This window comes from Aulonocara stuartgranti, assembly GCF_965226115.1.
Source record: "Aulonocara stuartgranti genome assembly, chromosome: 1".
Taxonomy (NCBI): Eukaryota; Metazoa; Chordata; class Actinopteri; order Cichliformes; family Cichlidae; genus Aulonocara; species Aulonocara stuartgranti.
Window position 1 is genome coordinate 4,577,443 of NC_138939.1, and position 24,236 is coordinate 4,601,678.

At 39.6% G+C, this 24,236-nt stretch overlaps 1 protein-coding gene across 2 annotated transcripts in view; it reads right to left on the reverse strand.

Annotated features, from left to right (window-relative positions):
- Positions 1–15,841, reverse strand: part of mmp15b (matrix metallopeptidase 15b) — a 33,648-nt gene extending 17,807 nt beyond the window's left edge. Inside the window, exons 1-4 of one of the 2 annotated variants that reach the window (XM_082548337.1) lie at positions 14,866–15,841; positions 4,840–4,988; positions 4,401–4,523; positions 3,769–4,076 (exon numbers count right to left, since the gene is read on the reverse strand). In XM_082548337.1, coding sequence (XP_082404463.1) covers positions 3,769–4,076; positions 4,401–4,523; positions 4,840–4,988; positions 14,866–14,982 — 697 coding nt within the window. In that variant the 5' untranslated portion in view covers positions 14,983–15,841. Of the gene's footprint in view, positions 1–3,768; positions 4,077–4,400; positions 4,524–4,839; positions 4,989–12,352; positions 12,412–14,865 lie in introns of those variants that run through there. The other variant, XM_082548338.1, reaches the window with a different exon arrangement.
- Between the last annotated feature and the right edge of the window lie 8,395 nt (positions 15,842–24,236).

Genomic DNA, 24,236 nt, shown 5'->3' on the forward strand with positions numbered 1-24,236 from the left:
GAGAAAATAGAAGAGGGTAAGACAGAGTGGTAGAGATAGCTCAGGATGAATGAAGAGAGATAAAGAGCCCTTTGTGAGGTAACTGTGACTACCAGTTTGAAAGAGAAAAGCAAGATTGCACTTCAAATGCTTTAGCCTGGTTAGGTTCAGCCGGTTCCTCTACTGCTAATTCACACACATACATTTGACCTATTTCAACTCCCTAAAGCTTTGTTCCCTTGTTTATCATGCCTCACACCTCATTCATCTGCCACAGGGAGACTATCAGTGTAAAAAAGGGCAGACTAAAGCACCACCTAGACAACCAAAATCCACTACCCAAGTTTGCTCTGCCTTTTGCCAGAAACTTACTCATCATCATCAGTCTCATCTGACCACAAAAGCTTCTGACCTTTTCCCATTACCAGCTTACCACATTTTATCTGAGCGAAAGGTGTTTGAGTTTTGTGGATAACGTGTAAAAGCTGTTTTTGTTTTCCCTGCCAGAAAGCCTGATTAATCACACTGTGCGTCACAAGGTTCACACCAAAACTCTTTAGCCTAGTAAAAGAGCTCTTTCTGAAGCTGAGGTCAAGGAAAGGGAAAGAAAACACCATGATGAGTGGATCAAATGCATTTGTGCTTTATCGTCAGCTGCTGTCTATAATTTTTCTATTGATTGCTAAGCTGTGTTTGTCCAGAGCGTTCTCACTCCCGAGGTGTAACATGTCGACGTTTTGTCACGTCCCGCGGCGTTCCTGAGGAACGCGAAAGGCGACCTTCGGCGTTCTTATGGTACGCGGCGGGTTATGGCTGGAATCCAGTGCAATGACGCTCCCGCGGTAATAGACGTTCCAGCCCTGTATTCCAGCCCTAAACCTAACCTTATCCCTAGCCCTGACCATAACCTTATTCTTGACCTTAACCAGGACTTTAATGATGTTAAATAGCGTGTTTCTAAGTGATTTGAAGAAAAAGAGCAAACATGTGTAGATTCAGTCCAGACGGTTCTCATATTTCCTCTTTTTTCCGAGGTCGTCATCTAGGAACGTGGTGGGTAGCCGAAAACGTAATATGGTGACGATTTGTCACCTAGCGTAAAATGTTACGCTTTGGGAGTGAGAACGGGTTGGTTTGTCTGATACAACTCAAAAAGAGGTCAGAGGTGAGAGCTCATTTTGTTCTGAGGACCCTTCAGCAAAGCATATGCTGACTAAGGCTTTAACGTCACTCTTCAAGTCTCGCTTTTTCTTTCAGCACATCTGCTGCTCTAAGAATAATCTTCTTTCTGCACGTTAGACAAATAACCCCTGTTATGTTGACTAAAAGTCTTCATCAACATCATTTCTTTGTTTCATTGTGTTCATTTGAACTCGTCCTAAAATGGGACCAGACAAACTGATTTATTATTTCAGCCTTTTTTCAGTCCACTGACTTTAGTTACTACTAACAGCTAATCCACATATTTTTTGACCGTTTTTTTTTTTTAAAAAAGTTGAAACTATTATGCCTCAATTATTTTCTTATGCAAAGAAATTCAATTGGTTTATCCATACAGCTATCCATTTAATTGTTAGAAACCTGTATTTGTAATTGTATTTCTATTTTAACCGGTTATTATTTATCCATTATAGTTACAATTAAAATTATACAATTTTGACTGCTAACCATCCAACATGAACTTCAATTGAAAGTGGAAGAAAATGGGTGGACTACATATATGATATTTAAAGGTTTAAAAAACTGAGAAAGAAAATTGTTGCTGTTAAAAATAAATACTTGTGACTTTCAATTGTCACTCCATCAGGCACATACTAGACCAGGGGTGGGGAACTCCAGGCCTCAAGGGCTGGTGTCTTGCGAGTTTTAGAGCTCACCCTGGGTCAACACACCTGAATCAAATGATCAGTTCATTGCCAGGCCTCTGGAGATCTTTTAGACATGTTGAGGAGGTAATTTACCCTTTAAATCAGCTATGCTGGATCAAGGACACATCTAAAACCTGCAGGACACTGGCCCTTGAGGCCTGGAGTTCCACCACCCCTGTACTAGACCAATCTGCATGACCTCTGTCCTCCGAAAGAAAATAACAAAGAAAAACTTGCATGTCACATAAAAGGCTACATTTTTGACAAGACTGACTACTTAGATGCGGCAACTAAAGTGAAGACCACAATGAAATTTAGCGGCACTTTGCTTTCAAGCGGTGTAAGTAGCATGGTGCAGCAAAAAGACCAGTCTCCACATCTCCCAAGTGGAACACACTCCCACTTAGAGTGGCATTCCATCCATCCCTGTGATCCTGCAACACATCCCACACACAACTGATCACACAGATACAGGCTTGTACATGCACACACACACAATACTTAGCTGTGTGTGTCAGCTGGATATGCAGATAACAGACAGGCCAAAAAAGGCTTTTGTTGAAAAGTAAAGTCCCCATTTAATCAGCAACAGCATTTTTGCCATTCTTCACTTCTGCATATAACTAGCTTAGTGCTTGTCACTGTTGTTAAGGTTTTTAACTGGTCAACATGGGCTCATCCTACCAAAGGATGCCTGAGGGCGTAAATATGAGCATAAAATATTTGACTTACTTCGATATGATCCGTCTAATAATTTGTCTTTAAAGCCAATAACTGCTAGAAGCAGCATCTACACCCAGACCAAGCTAGAAACGAAGCTTCTTCTCTCATTAACCCAGAATTATTACATTATGATGACTTATAGAATAGTTTTTCCTCCGGACATAACGCCTGTTTAAGTCGGTCCTTAGTGAATCCTCTAATGGGATCACTTCTTGATACAGTATTATTTTCAAAATCACATAAAAATGGGCGGCACCATCCTGATCTGTTCTGCATCTGTTGTAATCATTCAGTATACAAATGACTAAGACAGAATGGGTAAATATACTTTGTAGCTTTTTAGGGTGAGTAATAATTTATCTTAAAGTTTGGCAGGTCACCTCAGGGTCTTTTCAGGTATGAGGAAGTTAGAATTCAACCTTTTTTGTATGGGATTTTAAATAAAAAGACAATATACCCCTTCCAAGTAAGCATACTAGTACTGGCTCAAATTTAACAGTGAGGCAAATTATGAGTTTTTGACTCAGTGTAAGAACATTGTCCAGATGGGTTTACCAATGTGGCTACATGACTAAAAACATTTATGATCCAAGTTAAATTATGAACAGTTTTGATTTTTTTAAGACCTTCTAATAGTAAATGCATTTTTAAGACATTTTGAGAATTTATTTTAGAATTTTAAGGATTTTTGTTTTTAGGGGAGAGTCATGGCTATGGCTCTAGTCAGGACAAAGATGTTAACATTATCACTTGGGGTATATTTCAAATTTATAGGGAGTTCATTAGGATAAAGACTGAGAGATGTCACAGGGAGTCCACTTTTAAAGGTAAGTGGAGCAGCCGAGCCTGACAAATGAGAGATGATGTAAGTGGCTGAGCCTTGCCAACTCCAGTTAGCTGTGGGGGAAATCCACGGGGACAGCTGTTATATAGATCCATTACAACCGGCACAACATGACACGACCAGTGATGAAAACTGCTCATCAGCTGGGCCTCCACAAAAACGCCTCAATCATCCACTTCTACAAAGAATTTAACCAAATAACACACTGTTGATATCCAAACCCTTAAGACAAAAGCCACAAAACAATCTGTCTCTTGGCAATAAAACGTTCTCCTATATTATCAGCCAAGATGATTTTTAAAGTCTAAAAAATAATAAAATCCATAATGTAACAGATTGACAGAAATCTTTTACCTTGTACATTATGGTTCCCTATGGTCCATGGTTCATCAGAGTCAAAATGCGTGTCTCCACCCATTCCAGGTCCAGGGAAGTAGGCATGAGCCAGAAAGCCCCCCTCCCCATCAAAAGGAGAGCTGTCTCCATGAAAACCTGAAGCGAAGAAGATCATGATGTCGGGCTCCTTACGGCGTCCATATTTGATGTCCTGGTAGGGGATTTCGTCAAAGCTCAGTGGGGTGACCCTCTCCCAGACTTTAAAGGCCCGCCTGATGGCCTCAAACGAGTTATACTCTCCAATTTTTGGAGTGTAGTTCTGAATACTATGGGGAAAAAGAGAGAAATAGAAAAAGGAGAGTGGCCAATATAAGTTTGAAGTAAAATGTATTAAGCATTAATGTTTTTCATTTATATGCTGTTAGAAATTGTCAGTGTCTGGAAAGTTTGAAGAAGATGAGAGCAAAGATCTTCAGACGAGGCAAGTTTGAGTTCTAGCACACTGCGGCAAATGTATACTTAATACAAAAAACAAAAAAAAAAGCAACATATAAAAGCCGACTTTACTCAAGCCTCAAACAGACAGAGATTACATTCACTTCCTCTCTGTACTGTACATTTGTGGCAGATCGGCTCATCTTTGTTGTTACCTGTAAGTGAGGTGCTTTTTGTTCCATTTATGTCCAGTGAGGGCATAACGTTTCCGCCGAACGTTGGTTTTGATCTGGCCTCCAAACTTGTCAGGCACACCGCAGCGGGGTCTCTTCATAGCACTGTAGGAGATGAAAGAAGTGGTGTGTGTGTGTGTTTATGTTGGGAGGATGAAGCAACCAAGAGAAGAGATGAAGGGGAGCATTACATTAAACCTTCTTGTCCTGCTATATTTTCGTGAGCAGTTTGTCTGAAGCAGCTGTCTATTCTTTCACACTACAGAGGATTTTTTTTTACCAGCATTCTGAGACAAATCAATGAATAAAGGATTAAAATGGATTGTTTAGTTAAAATTTAGGACTCGTGTGTACTGCCAGTTTATTTGGGCCTCATTAATGGATATACTGTACTAAAACACTACAGTTAAGTCATGCTGACCTTAGAGTTTGAGCGTCGATCTGTCCAGTGACCTCCAAATCGTAGAATCGCTGCATGTCGCTGATAGCGTCGGACAGGATCTGAGCTGATCGCATGGTTGACATCTGTCTGCTAGCCTGGGGCAGGTAACCGTACATCCTCAGCCATGCCTATAATCAACATTACAAAAACTGTATCATCTGGAGCATGTTTATTTGAATTTAAGCTCATTAGAAAGAACTAAATATTATCAAAAATAGCATACTTTTCATTTTAACAGCTTAGTCTACACAGACGAGCCTGTGGAACAAGAGACTTTTAAGAAGAACACAGCAACAGCTGTTTTATAAGCATATTAGCAGTTAAAGCACTGAAGAGCTAAAAACCATAACGTCTGACTTCTACTTGGCTTCTGTAACATGTTGACATGTTGCCTTGATCTTTGTGGGAAAGCTGCTCATATTTATTATTTCTGCAAGTGTACAATCCTGGTTTCCCACCAAGCCTGAGCTGACCCACCATATTTTTGGTTAAGTGTGTTAATATATTTTCTTAGCTTACTTTTCCTGTTTCTGTGCATAAAAATGTCTCAAAGGCATTTGCTATACCTCGTACTGTTTTACCTGTTCACATGATAACTGTCCACTTATGTCACCTATTCAAAGTAGGTTAAACACATTCATCACTGTATGTAAACAGGGTTAAATGTGACTGAGTGTGCTTGTGTAGGCCATGCTGGAAGTTGGTAGTACACTGCCCTGTGTGTCTGTTTCCCTCTTCTCTCCGCCTGATCTAATAACTTTTACTGTGTAAACCCTGCCTCTTAAAAAAGTAAATTGCTCTTTCAAAACGTATTCTGCTGTGAGTTGTGCTGTATTTAATGCTTGGTATACAAACTGAAGAAAACTTAGTGGGGCCTTCAGCATGTGATGTATTAGTGGAGCATGAGCCCAGTAGTGTGGAGGGTGGGGGTTAATGACAGACTTGAGGGAGAAAACATGATACTTGTCTCAATCATAGATGACGCAAAGACTATTCCACCTGTTATGTAGAAACCCAATATCACACGCGTTTGTGCACACACACTCACACATGCAAACATGCACACACATGCACACACAGAAAAACCCCTCCATATTGGGGTAGTCTGTGATACTGACACTCATACACATAGTCACATTCCCAGGGGTAGTTCAGGGACTTGTTACTGTGTGTGTGTGTCTGCACGTTTGGTAACGCATGTGCTATAGCTACATCTCTGTTCTCAGCTCTCAAGATCACACCCATCTTTCACAATGCAAAATGCTACCTGATAAAGGCCTTTATTTACTTGACCACTCCTTCAGAGGCATAAACTGACTCGTCCTTTTCAATGTTTTTTTCTTTTTGTCTCACATTCATCTTATAACCATGATAGGCTTGTTACCCCTCCCCCTGCAGCTTGAGCTGGATAAGGGGAAGAAAACCGAATGATGGATTAGTGGATGATGGTAATAAACAAGCCATAAGGGCAAATGCTACTACTTCACAGTGGACAAAACAAGAAATACTTTGCCTGTTTGTGTTCTTCTATGATTAGATGAACACAAAAAGGGAACATAACGCCTGACTGATTATTCACTCCAGGTTCTCATGGCATTTCATGAGCTCAATTAAGGTAGTGAATGACTCCTGTCACCCTTTAACTTATGGTGTTTGTTGGATCAGCACCTTCTATCTATTTACCTGAAGCCAACAGGTTTGTTTCGTTAAAAAAACTACATATTATTAGGTGCTTCACCAACGTTATACAGCTGCAGATCATTTAGAAAACTCATCTTCCAAAAAAAGATTATCTTTTAGTAAAACACAGTTAGTTTCCCCAAAACCTCACAAGCTCCAGTATTTCTGTGCTTGGTCTGGGTCTTTCAAATGAAAAGGTTCCCAGTGAAAACACAAGTAACACAAAGGTAAAGTACAGTGAGGCAAACAGATCATTATACAGCACCTGAGAGCTTTGTATTTACACTGCGGTCTATTCAATCACCAGCTGAAGTTCAAGCATGAAAAACCAAAGCATTTCAGCTCTAAGCCAGTGAAGCACTTTGGCCCAGGAGCTTCTTCATTCACCACCTTACAGGTTTTAACCAAAGGTTATGTGATCTAATACTTGCCATTTACACACTAATAACATTGTTGTTTGTTTGCATTGGTAAGAAAACCTCAGAACAAAAGCTTTTCTGGCAGTAGAGTCATTTGTTAGCACTGTGATTAAGTGTGCATATGTGTGCGTTCGTGTTTTGGAGCAGGAAGAAGTGTAGAGAGGTCAACTGGATGTGACCCTGACCCACCTCTGACTTAAGATAAGGAGGTTGCAAACACACACGTACAGACTAACTTACATTTCCTGAAAGACTTATCTAAGGACTCTCTCTCTCTCTTACAAAGTCAAGGCAAAGAAAACAGGTGTTGTTGTTGAAAAGGCGCTCTTTTCCTTTCAATTAACTTTAGCATGTATGTTTTTACTATTTAACAAAGACAGACACCCCTCTTATACTTTCTACAGCTGCAGTTACTCAAAGATCGGAAAAAATGTTGCCATTAGAGAATGCACACCAGACTGCACGTTTCACTTCTCAATTTTTAAATGTTAAATGTCAAAAACACATCACCCAAATGACAGAGAATCTGTAAAAAGAATTACTTTTCACTTCATCTCAGCAAATGCTCTTCACATTTCCTACTGCCCATCAAAGCAAACCAAGCAGTTTGCAACACTGTAATAGAGCAACCAATGGACAATTGACCAGAGCAGGCACAGAGGAAGGAGCAGTGGAGAGAAATATCAATTTCTATAAAAGCATGCACACACACACACACACACACACACACACACACACACACAGAGTGGGTGAGCCGAGAAAGACCCTGAGTTTATTTCCCTCTATGCAGAAGACTGAATCACAGGTAACATCACATACAGTGCTGTGAAAAAGTATTTGCTGCTTTCCTGATTTCTTCGTTTTTTGCTTGTGACATTTAACTACGATAAATATGCAAAAAATTAAGAAACCAGGAAGGGGCAGATATTTTTTTCACAGCACTGTATATCACAGAACAGTTTACCATATCTATGCTGCCTAAGCCCAGCCAGATTTAACTGAGGCTGCCCACTGAGTGCACAATGCACTGATAGAAACTCTGCAATGCAAAGAAAAGTCTGCCTTCTAAAGAATCTTTTGTCATGTCAGCCACTTGCTTTTCTCCTCTGTGATCAGCATCTCCACATGGTTGCTGTAATAATACCTGATAAAAACAGTAATTGCCTTCATGCTAGAGCTGGGCGATAGAACGATAACGATATGTATCGCGATATAACTTTCTCGATAGAAAAATTAAACTATCGCGATAGACCTCGCCGCTCTTGTCCTCTTAAAAAAAAGAAAAAAGAACAGCCAATCCAAATTAAGTAGCGCAGAGCCGAACCAATCACAGCCGCAGCGTCACGTCACGTGACTTGTTACGTACAGCGTAAGTGCCAAGCCGCACATGTGTATTTGTTTGGGAAGCAGCCAGCCACCGTACTGCCCGGGTAATTAAGGAAAAGAGTGAGCTGACTAGAGAAATCAACCGAGCGTGACCGAAGGTTACCGAAGAGAAAACAGATGATGGTTCCAGACTTCTGATTGGCCAACATTTCTGCACGGTTAGGAATCTAGCGCCACCTGCTGCTTTGGCATGTTCATAGCAGCGTTTTCCTTCATTTCTGCCTTTATGTGTGGACGGGATTATTTTTTAAAACGAAAACGGAAAATCTCCGTTTTCAAAAATACCCGTGTACGTGTGGACGTAGCCTCAGTCTCTGACTGGAAGCGCTAATTCGTCATTCGGCTTTTGTCAGACTAAAGTAACTGTTAAAACTGTTTGAAAAGCTCAGCTATACAACAAGGAGAGATTGAGAATTTCCTTTTAGTTCTCAGTTTATTTGATATTGACAAAAGTTAGTCAGTTTTGTCTGTTCTTCTGTAAAACAAACTAAGATTTATTTTTAGAATTAATATTTTGTTTCTAAGTGGAATTGACAATTTAGGAGTCTGATTCGTTTGTTCTATTTTGAAACTTAAACGCTTTAGCGGCTGCCTTTTGTGTAGTTTGCAATATTTGCCTTTATTTATCTGAAAAAGTCTCATGTTCCTTAAGTACATCTACCCTGTTGAACTTATTATGGGAAATAAATATTTAAATAAAAACAAGCTGCTGATTATTTCACATTTTACTTGTGAGCAACGGCACATTTAAATCTTACAAATATAGTTATTTGGCTTATATCGTGATAGATATCGTTATCGCCTGAAATGAAAAAAACATATCGTGATATGAAAAAATCTTATATCGCCCAGCTCTACTTCATGCCTTTATGTTCAGTGTTTTTGTGGAAGGCATCTGCTGTTGTCTCTACATGTGTTTTCTCTGTCCCATTGCTTTTAAATCTATGTATATTTACAACAGGCTGTTGTCAGGTACAAGGGCAGAGTTTCAGTGCTATTAGGAAGACGTATGGGGGCTTATGAACCCTCACCTCCATCGTCTAAAGTAGTAAAGTACTTCTGCCTGGCTGCTCACTTTCCCTCGTCAGCTGAGCTGAATACAAAACAACGTAAGGAATAGGAGAGGCCTCGTGTGTGTATGTGTGTGCGTACACATTGGGCCTCGTCTATTAAATGGTCTTTCAAAGAGTCCTTGAGCTTACCTGCCAAAACCAGACCCAGCGATATACAGGGAGTTGTAAAACCTGGCAGTGTGTGTGTGTGTGTGGAAGTGAGAGAGCATTTGTGTGTGCCCACCACAATGTCAGCCAAGATACTAACAGCTTTTATTCCGAGGCTTGGTCTGCTGCCATCTTTTACCTTCTGACGTCCTACCAAGAGGATGGATAAGTAAATGAGAAGTGTTAGAGAAAGTGAGACCGACAGAGGAGGAGGAAACAGAAGAGATTTGTATTTGTTTAATTTGGAGGGATCAGAAATGCAAGAAAGTCATGCAGGCTTTCCTTTGTCATCTGTCGGTTTATTTTAACAAGTCGCTTTTACCAAATTATGTTGAGATGCACTTAACACTGGTTGCTTAGTTTATTCAGACACTTCTCCAAACCCTGTTACAGCAGTGCAGTCTATCAGTGGGGCTTCATTTAACACATACTGGAAATAAGTTATGTGATTTAAAAAGAAAAATGATGTAAATCTAACCATAACATTAGTCTTATCACAGCTGCTTGTAATGACCTTAAACAAACTACCGTTGGCTCAATGCTCAATAACTAGCTAGTTAATATGAACTAATTCATTCTCACCTATGCTTTAATAATTAAGAATTTCTTGTCTTGTTATCAGCGTTCTTCCATCCAGATACAAAAATAAAAACTGAAATTCTCAATCAAAAATCAAGGTATGAACCACACTCTGATTTTACATCCAGACATGTAATTGTAATTTTTAAATTATTTCATGCTGCTAGAAGTGTTATGGGCTAGATTCAGCCCAAGACATATCTCACACCATAGCAAAGCTGAGGTCGGACAGAAGCTGTTGTGGCGTCGGTGTGGATTCAGCAGTCAACTCTTAAGACTTGCATTTCATTTAGACTTCTCTCTTTCTCTCTTTTTGTGAGCTGATCTAAACACTTGTGGTTTGAATCATAAAAAACTGACAAGCTTGCGCTGCAGTTCAAAGGAGTGTCCAGTGCTGAGCAACATTACCCGCTGTTCACATGACAAATAATAACAGCAATAAAAAGTTTAGATTAATCCACAGTGGAGTCAATCATGCAATGATCTGATGTTTAGCATTTTTACCTCAGAGTAATGAAGCGTACAAACTATCTACAAGTTTGCACTGGTTTCTCTCACCATTGAAACACACGATAGGTAAACCTTGATTATTTTAGCCTACAGTAGTCCACAGTTGCGTCACTATTTTTGACACTTCTTGTGGAAAATAGCACAGAATTAACGGCTGTCGCTGTCGTTTATCATATTCAAATACTTGTAAACACAAAAACACATATACACAAGAGCACAATGTCTCTAATGCACGATAAGAAATATCATTCCCCTTCCATCACATCCCCAACCGTCATTGTAGTATATATGTGTGAATATGATAGTCAATCACAAGGAAGTGGAGGGACAGTGTGCAGAACCTGAAGAGATGGAAGTTTGCAGATTGGATGGCTGCAAAGAGAATAGCAGTCTACTTGTGTGCTGCAATAAGTCACCTATTACCCCCTCCTCTTACCACTCTCACTGTTTCAGCTACAAATTGTTGCTGAACACATTTTGCATTCTCTCTATAAACCAAGCTTTTCTTATCATGTCCATGTCTGCACTCCCTCATCCGCTCTCTCTCCCTCTTATTCAAAACTTTTCGCTCACAGTTCCCTCTCCTCAGACAAGAGGGTCCATTGTATTTCCTGACATGCCCTGGAGTCCCAGGCCCAGCATGCATTTGCACAGTGTGTGTGTGTGTGTGTGTGTGTCCCAGTTAGAGAACAGCTGTCACATTCAGCCATCACATGCCGCACAGCTGAGACAGAGCGCTACCTTCCCCGTCAACTCCCTCCATCTTTGTCCCTCCTTCCCTCTTTTATAAACAAATCTATCCAATTCCCCTCTGTGTTTCCCTTCTGCTAATCAAAATATCTCAGATTCTTGTCACACACACTAATAATCCCTCTCTTTTTCCCTCTTTTCTTTTAACCTCCCACTTCATCCTTTTTGTCCAGACAGAGTAGGAGTTGGGGCCACATTCTAAAAACACAGCCTGAAGAGAGGATCAGACTTCCAGATAGAGTACTTCAATATGTGTATAGATTTCAAAACAGGTATTTAATTTAATTTTAACACAATACAACACAGATTGGCTTCTTTAAAACAAACCAAAATATATATTATTTAATTTTCTATGTTGATTACGTTGCACAATATACACTCATTTCTTCTTTCTTCTGTTATTACTACTGAAATTCAAGCATATTTTGCACTCACACATTGAAAATACCAAAACATAAATCTATAGTTAGTGATGGCGAATGCTCTTAGACTTCATTTATTCACTAAAGCAAGTTCTTGCCTCCCATTAAATTGTGTGAAAAATTAGCTGAGTCATCAACAAACAACAGCTCTTCTTCTAAGGTTGTCAAATAACATACTGTAATCTGACAGTCTCCACTCTGCAAGATTTACTGAACAATTTCTGATTTTTAGACTAAGCGATCAGTTTTTGTGTTGCTGCGAAACACTAAGATTATCTTAGCTGGTCAAGTGGAAAGATGGATGCTACAGGTGCCTATTATAATTTACTTTAAGGCAGCATTTGTATATTTGCAAAATGAATCATAGCGCTTATGGCATAGCACAATTGTTTTCTGCATACTGACTTTAATTGGGCGGGCAGGAATAGGACCCAAGGTGCAGACTCCGGAGACAGATGTGAACTCAAAACAGCTTTAATGTTAAACTCAAATATAACATAACTGGAAAAAATCAAAATAAACTTACACCAGTGGACTGACAGAACACACAGCTAGGTAACCAGTAGATCGCAACACAGATACAGAGAAACACAGGGCTTAAATACACAGAGGGCGCAATCAGGGAATGGGTAACAGGAGGGAAACACAGCTGGGGCAAATCAGGCCTAACGAGACAAGGGGAAGCGAAACCAGATGCATTAACCTCAGACAAGGACCTTCAAAATAAAACAGGAAACATGACACAGACTGAACTAAAGACACAGACTCGCACGCACTGCAACAGAGGGAACAGAGACGTGGGACCAGGGCAGACACAGACACTGACTGGACACGGGGATATAGCAACTAAGGATACACAGAGACGCGAACTAGACAAGGGGATACAGGTGACAGGGGAGACAGAGCAACTAGAGAAGACAGAGACATAAACCATAAGACAGAACTCAAAGAAACCAAAGACTAGAAAGTATAAATAATATAATAAACTCAAAAACCCTGGGTCAACGACCCAGGCATCCTAACATTTGGAGGGTAACAGTACTCATCTCTGTCCTGATTTTCATACATATTAATTTTTTCTGAGCCATGTTTTTTTTTCTTTTTTAAAATATCCTAAGTTGGAAGCGGTCAAGCATTTCTCCAGATACTCAAACCGTATGTGCCTCAACAAATTAGAAAAGCACAGTTCCCAGGATGCACCGACCACCAACCTCTGCATGTATGGAGCACTCCTAAGGTTAAACTGACAACATGGGTTCAATTGTTACAAACACACATGCACATTTAGCAACAAGCGGCTAGGAATTTCTCATCAGTCCACACAATGTGGAAACTCTTTGTCTGCCTTTGTGCATAAGCACACACCTGCACACACACAGACACACACACACACATTCACCACAACTATGTTAACAGCTAATCAGGAAATGTTGTAAACTGACCGACAACCAGACAGCAACACCCCCACACCAAGGTCAGTGAGTTTGGTAATGCAAGCTCACCTCTAATGATTGGGAGGTCTCAGTGTCTGTCAGTCTGTCTCTTTCTCTTTCTCAATCTACACACAACAGAAACTCCAGCACTGGTCAACTTTTTGTCAACTCTTATCTGTTTTTGTCTCTCAAAACAAACAAGTGTGATGGATGAACTGCTGGACTGGTGAAGTAAGGGTACAAGAAGCAGTGGTTCAAGTTCCAACTTGATACTCTGGCATTTACTGACACACCTAAGTACACATGGAATAAATGTGTACCAATGGTTTCACTGGTTACAAGGAAGCGAAACCTACAAAAAAAGAAATAGCCAGTGGATATTTGAGAAATGAGCTCGCTTCCAAAACAGTTTATGAAACTTTGGCTCTTCAGGTAATGATTAGTCACAAAGCATCTTTGCATGTGTGTACATAAGATTAACCATTTACTTAAGTTAACTGGCAGCACTCCTACATTCAGGCATAGCGCTCATTAAAGGAGGACAACAAAAACAGAAAAACTACGATATATACATTTACTAAAAGATGCATAATTTCTGAGCCATCAGCTGCCCAGCACTGTGTGCACTCCAGGTGAACCATGGGGGAGGTCCAATACTAGGACTTTTTTTTTTTTTTTCACAAAATGTCTAAAAACATTATTTGTGAGAAAGTTTTAATTACAACATAGAACTACTATTGCCAAGTGTTGTTGTTGTTGCCACCCACTCTTCGCACACAGATATATGCAGATATATGTGATGTGTGTTTAATGGAGGGAAAAGTTTTAAATGTGTACAGAAACATTTATCTGCTATCAAAAGTCTACAGTGTGTGTAATTAACCTGTAATCAACAGGTGACACACGCGCATGTAAGCAGGTGACTTTCCCAAACCTGATAATAGACATAGTGGCTTGTTGCACTCTTGACTCTCACATCTGCACCCAAGCAAACAGAAAAAAGAGCACAAAAGGAAACCATGCCTAAATCTGTGTTAACTCAGCGGGGAAACACTAAGATTAAATGAAAGAAATAAACGATATATTTTTGTTTGAAAGCGAAACAAAATCGTGTTCCAATATATCACTCCAGTATCAAATTATCGCCGACTGTGCTAGAGTTTTCAAACTGTGAAAAATGCAGAAATACGAGTATTAAAAAGAGGAGAAAAGCAAAATTAAGTGTCTGATGCACATTTGCTGGGGATGGACCGTCAAATGTTCAAGGTGTTCCCTCGAAATACTCATACAAAACCAACATCATCGTGTAACAGGCGGTAAATGGATCGTGTGCTCTGCCTTATTTTTGATAGGCATGGACATATTGCGCTTCCAAGAATAACTATCAAGTCAGTACGCCGTTTAACAGATGAGTAACATTTAGCACAACTATGGTTAATTTAATTAACGTGATATTATAGAAATATACACCCAAGTCAAACAGAATTCTTTATGGCAAAACAGTGGAGAATCCCTGCTTTGTGTTGACTGCTTAAAATAAAGCATTTCGATCATTTGCGATGCCTAAAGGCGCCCGAAGCCTCTCACATCTTCTGTGCCGTCTTACCTCTGTGTTAAACGCGCTCTCTTCCGCTGCACGCGCTCCTACAGCGCACAGCCAAAGCGCGAGGAGGGTGCGTCTCCAGAGCAACCAGAAGCAGTTGTCCCGCGAGCTAGTGGCCATGGTGCGGGCTCGAGGGGACCTCCTTCGTTGTAGTTCGATCCCAAGGGTTAAATAAGATCTCTCAGTCGTGTTTTACTCGCTGGTTTGTGCCGTAAAAAGAACCCAAACTTTAGTAAACTAGTCCCTACAGTCTGCAGCAATCTTCAAGAGCGCATCTGCTAACTGCCAAACAGCTCCATCCCTGATACAGTTACAATTTCTACATAAAAGTAAGCAAAATGTTCCCGTGAGTGCACACAGCTTCACTCGTTTTCTTTTTTACTCCGCTGGCAGCGAGTGTCACCTTCCTTCGCGGACTGAGCTCTTAACAGAAGCGGGAGTTGCCCACGAGAGCGCACGCATTTAATTTAAATCAAAATCGCTCCTTAATTAGTAACCTCCAACGTGCACTTCAAAAAAAGAACCAGCAATGACCATTATCAGGAAACTGCGTTTACCACGGGAAAGCTTGACATTAATTTTACTGCGATCATGTCCAGATCCGGTGAGCTAATAACCGCGTCTCGTGATAATAATGCCCAAAATAGTGCAGCTGAATTTAACCAGAGCAGCAAAGTTGCAAAGTCCAAAGTTCAGCACACTTGACCGATTCCTTCAGCAGCAGTTGCAAGAAGTAAACAGTCGAATATGAATGTTTCAGATCGGGACCTGTCCTTTAAAAACACATATTAGACGGTTTCTTTGCCCTTTAAATATCCAGTTTTCCCTGTTCTCGGAGGAAATGTTCTCGGGAGCCCGGTACTTTGTTAGTTGCGTTCAGTCCTGTCCTGAAACAGGTCCCGTGTTGTCACCCTCCGGGACCGGGACGGACAATGGTCCTCGGATCCTGCTGTTACTGCACCTGGATCACGCTAACGGCGTTTTCCTGCAGTGCCTTTCAAAATAAACACATAGTCGGGCTTGATTGTGGGGAGGAGTCAAAGAGGATGCAAAACTTATATTCTCCAGATTTTCTCATTTATTTTCATTATAATATTTCATCTCACCACCAAAAAGAATATTAAGAAGGAAAGTGATGAAATAATGTTTTGGCTTATCCAAAAGGAGCACAAATAGCACACATTAATTAACATGAGAACATGAGAAAATACGGAATTCAGTTTTAAGCAGTGAAAGAGTGAGAAAGTGCTGCTGGGTAAGGAAAGACTTTTTTTTAAGGTGCACTTATTTGATAAACTTGATAAGCATTTGATATAGGCATCAACGAAAGTGTAGCATAACTCCACTATCTTCTATTAATGATAGCTATACATGATTTTTTTTTATATTTTGAAGGCAATGCACTTCCGGTATTAGCTTATCTGATTCAAAATTGACGCTTTTATTAGTCGGACCGATGTGGTTTTCCACCAAAACGAGATAATCGACTACATTGGACACACACACACACACACACACACACACACACACACACACACACACACACACTACTAATTATAAGATATGCGATGTATAAGGTGAGTATACTTCTATAAACTCAGTCATCAATTTGACATCATTGATATTGTAAGATCCCTTGAGTAACATTCCTTGAATATTGTTCCACAGAATTTCTGCTATTGTTATAAGTTAACAAAAAAGAACAAACTTTGTTTTGTTTAGAAACTAAGAAGGTGGCTGATAGGCAGTCAGCATGGATTAGGGTGAGATGAAAGCACTTGTCATCAGTCAGAGAGGTTGCTTAGACAGAGATGTCCCTATCAGTGGATCTAATCTAAGACAAGAGGAAACACCTCCCTGCTGAATGTCTCCAGTTTAACAATAAAACCCTTTAACTGCTTCCAAATCCAAACATAAGGGTTAATGGGGTCTTGATGTTTTAAGAATATGTCATGTATGCAGTGCTTGATATTGCAGGATAGTGCAGCATAACAGTTCAGTGAACTTTTAGCTGATGATGATGATGATGATGAGATGATGAGATGATGAGATAGCCTTTATTTGTCAGTTAAAGGTCTTTTGCCCATAACCGAGAGCTAGAAGTATGTCATTGGGAAGAGGTGATGTTTTCAATCAGTTTGCACAGTGTTTGTAAAGAATTATTTCTTCAGAACTTGAATGTCAGCACATACAAATCAGCATATAGTACATTCAAAGTCGACTGTTCCAAACACTTTTTATTGTAAACTGTGTTGCATGTGTGTGTTGAGTATTTACAGTTGTGGTCATAAGTACATACACTCATCATGGGCATTAGTGGTAATTAGGGGCTTTGCATGATTTCTTTGACCTTATACATCAGTTTATACACACATAAATTAAAAAGAAAAAGTAATGTAATCGACACACTGGGATAAACTATATAACTGTGACAACATTATTGTTGTTGTTGTTTGTGAATTTAAATTGGAGCAGTTCCACTCAGGAGAGTTTCATCATTCATAATCTAAAATAAAGCACAAGTACTTCAAATTTTTTAAATAAACACAGTGTTTGAAAAAACTTACTCTGTTAGACTTAAGCGCTTTATTGAAGTTTGGAGAAAGGTTAACTAGTGCTAAAGAATTTTCATCCAGCTTTGTGAAAAATTAAAAAAAACATAAGCGACAGCAAATCAGTAAACATGTTTTGACAAATAGGAATTTCACATCTTGGGAATATCCACATTAATATGGTTTGTAGTTCTCTTTTCTGATTTTACAAATAGAAATTTTGTGTTATCACAACTTTTTTTTTTTGGTTTTTTTGGTTTTGATCTTCCTCCAGGTGAGCAGCCATTAGATACTGCTTACATTACAGACTGAAGGTGAGCTATGTTCACATCAACTAACCAAACACACAAAATCCATATTTTACGGGCAGCATTTGTATCTCAACAAGAAAAGGGAAATCATGCAAAACACAATAGCTCATATAAGCACTGCAATACATACTAATAGTGTATTGGATATGTATTATTTTGTGCTATGCTATTGTATAGATTACAGAAATTTATCAGAAACACTGGAATGCGTAATTCCGTTATTCTATTTACTGTAGTCCAGTAATAAAAACAGGTTATATATCATCATATGCGTACCATACATGCACTTGTAAGACCTCAATGTACACAGTGTATATGTAAAATGTAAATGTCTAGAAACAGTCTGGTTTATTCAGTATGATCATGTTTATTCCACTTTAGTGTTTTTCATCGTTTCTATAATGTGAGGGCCACCTGCCAGAATGGACACCTGCATGATGAGCCAGTACAGCTGCCAACAGACTAACATGAAGTGCCACAAATACACAAACATATAGATGGCCTCTAAATCTACATTAGACTTGAGTTGGTGGCTTTAATTCTACTTCATATAATAACAATACCAGGTTCATGCATCTCTCACAACCTCGTCTGTGGCCTGGCATCAGACTCAGGAACTTTGTTGTCACAGTGGAAAAAGTGGGATGTGTTCACTCATTTGTATATTTATGAAAAAAGTTCATAATATTTAGTATAAAAAATATATATATAAAAAAAAAAAGAAAAACAACCAGCTGAAGTTGTTTTTAAGGTTGTTTTGATGCACTACTGCCATCTGTTGGTCATAGCGGTGACATACTGCAATTGGCCTGTGACGATAAATTGCCTTAAATTTCAGAATAAATTAGCATCTAAAAAGATAACTTAGTGCTGAATGTGTAAACAGATAGATAGATAGATAGATAGATCTCTAACAGCACGTTTTTATTTAAAAAATAATTTACATGAAATGGCAACAAGTTCCTATTACAGCTGTAATATTATTGTTGTTTTCTTTTTACTCTGCATTTAAAAAATAATTGTTAATATGTTCAGATGTAAATGTTGTAGGTGTTAGTCTTCTTTTTTCCGCCATAGGTACTTTTTAAAACAACATACTTTTGTGCATTGTTTGTGAAAAGTATGTTGTTAAACATTTTATTACACATACATATTATATTGTATATGTTATATTTTAACATAACATGATGTTATGTTAATTTATTGTTGTAAGTAACCACTTGTTGATTCACAACAGGCTGTTTGTTCAAGTCTTTTCACTGTGACCGATAGAAATCAGTGTTAATCGGTATCCTGATTGGTATTAGGAAGTATTCCTGAGATAGAATGACAAAAAATATTTTACCCGTGGTCAAAGAAGTGTTTTTTGATTACAGGGTGGTGGTCCAGGGTTGCTTGGACTTCTTCTTGGGCCTCCCTACTTCTGCTGGGATAGACGTGCAGTTGCTGGTGGTATGTATGGCCTCAGGTTTCCAGTACTCTTGAGGGCTGCTAATGTACCTGTGGGCCGATATGCCAATATTTCTTTTTCGTTGTCAATATTATTACACAGGCCCTGTGAGCGGTGACAGCAGACCATTTGTTAATTTCCATTGCTGACACTGTCCAATCAAATCTCTTAATGTAACGGGCCCCTCCCATACCTTCCCTATTTGTTTGTGCACCTTGTAGAACAACGTTTAGTATTGAAGTGGTTGATACAGATGGACAAAGAAAAGCTAAAATGTTGAAAGAGAAATAGAAAAAGAAAAAAGAAATAGTCAAAGAAAAATGTGCCAAGTAAGCCCTGCGGACACAAGAGGGTGCTGTTTCTAGTGCTACCAAGAAGTACTCTAGGAGGGAAAGCAGCCCCAGAAACAGTGCAGCGGGGCAAGGTATAATTAATATGGACATAACTAAGAAAGAAGGGAAATAAAATTAATAGCAAGTGTGCAGTTTTCAAGTGTCACATGCTGCACTGCAGTGAAACTGAGATGTCCTAACCCAACAGGTGTACCAGCATGATTAGAAAGAAATACTGTTTTAGTATCAATATACATATTATGTGTATGGAATTATTTTTTTTGTTGCACAAATAGTGTGCACACTTAACTGGACCATATGCTGTTTTAACCAACTAGAAATGTCAGGGCCAATTGTTATTTCTTTCTTTTTTTGTCCAGTGATGGGTGCAGAAGATTGTCAGGGGGGGATTTGTGATAGATCGATTGCACCAAGTGAAACTGAAGCTGTTACGATTTTCATTGGGAGTGACCAGAATAGACAAGATTAAAAACAGATCTATCAGTGGGACAGATCAGTGTGAGCTGTTTGGAGACAAAGTTAGAGAGGCAAGGATGGGATACTTTGGCCATGTGGAGGGATAGTGGATATGTTACACAAAGGATGTTGAACATGGAGCTGCTAGGGAGAGAGTAAAGAAGAAGACCTCAGGGGAGGCATGCATCATAGAGTTTAGAGTGGTCTTAAAGCCCACAGACCTTCCACAAATTTGTCTCTTAAATTAAAAGGTTTTATGTTCTATTATAGCTCAATAAAACTTAAACCTCATCAGGCATCATCTACCATTTTAATTTTTTCGAATCATTTCTGTCCACTATGAAGTGCTGGCTTCTCTGGTGGCTGGTGTTTTTTGTGTCACACCAACCCTCTGCATGTCCTCCCCCAAAAACAGACTGAACACAATGGAAGATCAAAGTTCAGGAGGTCAGGGTTCCTGCGAGGATCAGTGTCAGAAAGGTAGGCTGCTTTCATTTTGTCCGAAGGCTGTTGTTTCCATGCTTCAGGGTGAAATGTCGCACCTACACCTTTGTTCTTCTGTAACACAAGTAAATCAGAATGTACCAAAGTTTTCAGGTGGAAATGTGACAGATTCTGTAGGACTCAATCAACTTGAATTTAGTGAAAATGTGCATATATTTTAATTCTTTTATTTTACAGATGATTCCTGTTGCTGTATGAACCATGTAGACAACATTCTTAAAAAGGGAAGCCTTGATGACGCTATCAAGTAAACTCATTCGTTCCAAATCATAGCATCGTTTTTTTGATTGTTTTTACCCTTTTGGAGTTTAATACTTTTGAAAACTCTTTGATCAAATATGTATGTAAGAGTGAACGACAGAGAGTTGAGATTTTAAGGTATTTAAGACTGTTTGTGGTATGAAAATAATGAAAGTCTTTACAACAACCTAATATTTTCTTGTCCTTTTTCACAAGAGCAATTATGCAGCTGGAAGAGTTTCCACTAGAAGATCAAATAAAAGGAACTGTTTCATCAATGAGTTCTGACAATGTTGTTACCCTCGTGTATAAACCCAGTGGTTCCTTTGAAGGCCTCGACATTTATGCCAGCTATAATGAGGTATTTTTAAAAAATATGATTTCAGAGTAATTCAGAATTACTGTGACACTGATATTTTAACTTGCTAATCATTTTTAAGAAGCAGAACTGGAAATATCAGTTTTGTATACCATTTTGGTCCAGACTGAAATGTCTTGGCAACTACTGGATTGTCATGAATGTGGCTGTGTGCAGACAGGAAAAGGATCCAAATGCAGACTGAAAGGCAGGACGTGAATTCAAAAATCACAGCTTTATTGCTGGATGCAAAACAATACAAAACTAAACTGGAAAAATCTAATAATAATTTACACAGGGGAACACATAGAGAGGTACACAGCAATAAGGGAGTTCCTCATGGAACTGAGGAAGACACTGGAAGACACTGACATAAATACACAGAGGGATAACCAGGAAGTGAGAACACATGGGGAACACACCTGACACAAATAACCATAACGAGATGCGGGAAGCAAGACCGAACAGAATGAACATGGAAACACGAGACCTTCACAATAAGACAGGAAACAGAGGAACATGATGCAGAAGTGGAGGAGAGGCAGACGAGAGGGAGCGAGGGAACACGGGGGAGAGAGAGCCAAAATGACGGGCCGGGGAAACATAAACCCAGATGCACAGAGGGAGACAGAGGGCAACCACACAAGGAGGAATCTAAATCACAAAAGCTAAACAGAATATAAACTTTAAGAATAACAAGTGGACTTAAACATAATACAAAATGACAAAAAACACAAGAAAACTGAAAACACTGGGTCAAAAGACCATGACACTGGATGACTTGCTTTAAAATGACATCCATAGATTTGGTTAAAAAATGATGACATTTTTATTCTATCACTGTTAAGAAAACAAGATGGATTGTTAATGTACATGTATTTTGATTACCTTTGCTCTGATTTTCCCTAATCAACGCAAAATGTTGTATATTACTTACTCAACATTCCTTGTTTCCTTGTTTTAACCACAACATTTATGCATTAAAGTTGATGCTGTTTGACATTTAGGAATCTAAGAATCTTGATAACTTGTCATCTAATTCCACAAATTTGACATCGTTTTGATTAAAATGTCTAAACAGCAGTAATGGATTCCCATGTAATTCCCCAATAAATCTGCAGCTGTGGTTTGGAAAGGACCCATCCTGCCCTCTGTGTACAGTCCCAGCAACACTCAAGCACATCTTGGTTGGTTATAGGACTAGCCTTACTCAGGGCAGATACACATGGAGACACAACCAGGTCTGTCAGTTTTCATCAGCATTTGTCCGGGAAGGGGACAAGCTGAGGACTAGCTCTTCAACCCTGGAACTGGGCCCGCTGAAGGTTGCCAGGGATTGGCAGATGCAAGTGGACTTGGATCAGAGGCTAATTTTTCCCACAGAGATCATAACGACTACTCTGCGACTAGACCTTGTCCTTTGGGCTAACTCCCAAAAACTTGCATACATCACTAAGCTGACGGTACCATGGGATGATGCAATTGAGGAAGCATTTGAGCGTAAGAAGCTGCAGTATGCCAACTTAGCAGCTGAGGCAGAGGACAGAGGCTGGAAGATCAAGATGCGCTCGGTGGAAGTGGGGTCCAGGGGCTTTGTTGCCAGTACAACAGTGAAACTGCTTAGAGAGATTGGGATCAGAGGACAGGCACTATGGCAGGCTATAAGAGAATTAGCTAACAATGCTGAGAGGACCAGTCACTGGCTATGGATAAAAAGGGCTGACATCAACTGGGCAGCTAAGGCCGTTAACTAACCCAGAGATACACACACAGGATTGATCAACCTGTGGTGGGCTTGCCTCAGCAGAGGGCATTAAAAGGGTAGAAAACCTAACATTAGAAAGTTTGCTGGTTGACCGATACAGCTGTCTCGTGCCTCCTGGAGGCTGTGCAGTTAACCTCATGCCCACATAGCAGACAGGTCTGGCCCGGCTCTGGTGTATCACCAGCACTGGTGGCTGACTTCTGGCATGGTAAGTGGTATGTCATCCAGATTTGGGCCAGGTCTGGCATAGATGGCACTGTTTATGTGATGGCATGCTACATCTGGCCAGATTGTGGTTTGGTTTATGTGGCCCTGACTCATAGAAAACAGGTCTGGGCCAGATCCGGCATCAAGCCACTTCTGGCTGACTGGTGTCATGGCAGGGTGTATGTCAACCAGATGTAGGCCAGGTCTGGCAATGATGGCACTGTTTATGTTCCTATTTTCCTATTTTAGTTAGACGTATAGAGGGGGAAGAGGAAGGATGATATGACAGTACCCCGAGGCACCCCTGTGCTGCTCAGGATGTTATCCGAGCTCTTCAGCTGGACATGCTATGTTCTGCCATCTGCTCTCACTCAATGTTCATTGGTTCATTAACTTGTGCCCATATTAAATGTTCCATTTTAATCTACATCTGGTCTTTACATCGCTCGTGTTGCTCACTTGAAAATTTTTTAGTCTGTTTTCATTTAAAGTTTCTGCTGCCAAAGATCAGCTGATGATCTGTAAAAAATATTAAACATGGAAAAACTGGAATATTTGACCAGTGCAGTGTTTCCTCAATCACCTGTCTGTCTCCTGCTTATTATGGTCTATTAAACTGGACTTTGCCATGCACTTCCTTTTTTGTTTTTAATTTAAACCACCGTTAATGGAAATGCTGCAAAATAAAATGAAAGTGTATTTTCTCCACAGGTGCCTGTTTCTGGCTCTGACACAAATGGCACTGAGTCCTTCTTCTCTACAGACCAGAAGATTTTAACATACATTTCTCTGATTGGCTGCAGTCGCTCTCTTTTTGCCCTCATCATCACTGTTTTGCTCTTCATCACAAATTGGTAATTATTATTATTTTTTGCTTGATGACATTCTTTAAACTTTAACCCTCCTTTCCTCCACATTTTTAGTAGCATCCTCCTGTCCTGGTCCCATGATTTCTCCAGCATCTGCTTCTGATGTTTTATCAGTTAATTATCCTTTTTTCCTTATCCCATCGTCTCTTTTCATCTTGCAAGAAATTTCAGATTTTCTTCTATATTTATATTATACATTCTTTCTTCTCTGACTGGATTTTGACCAAACAGGATATGACCAAATAATCTATGTGAAAGTTGTGACTTACCATGAATCACATCTCCTGTATTTGCCAGAAAAGTCAGAGA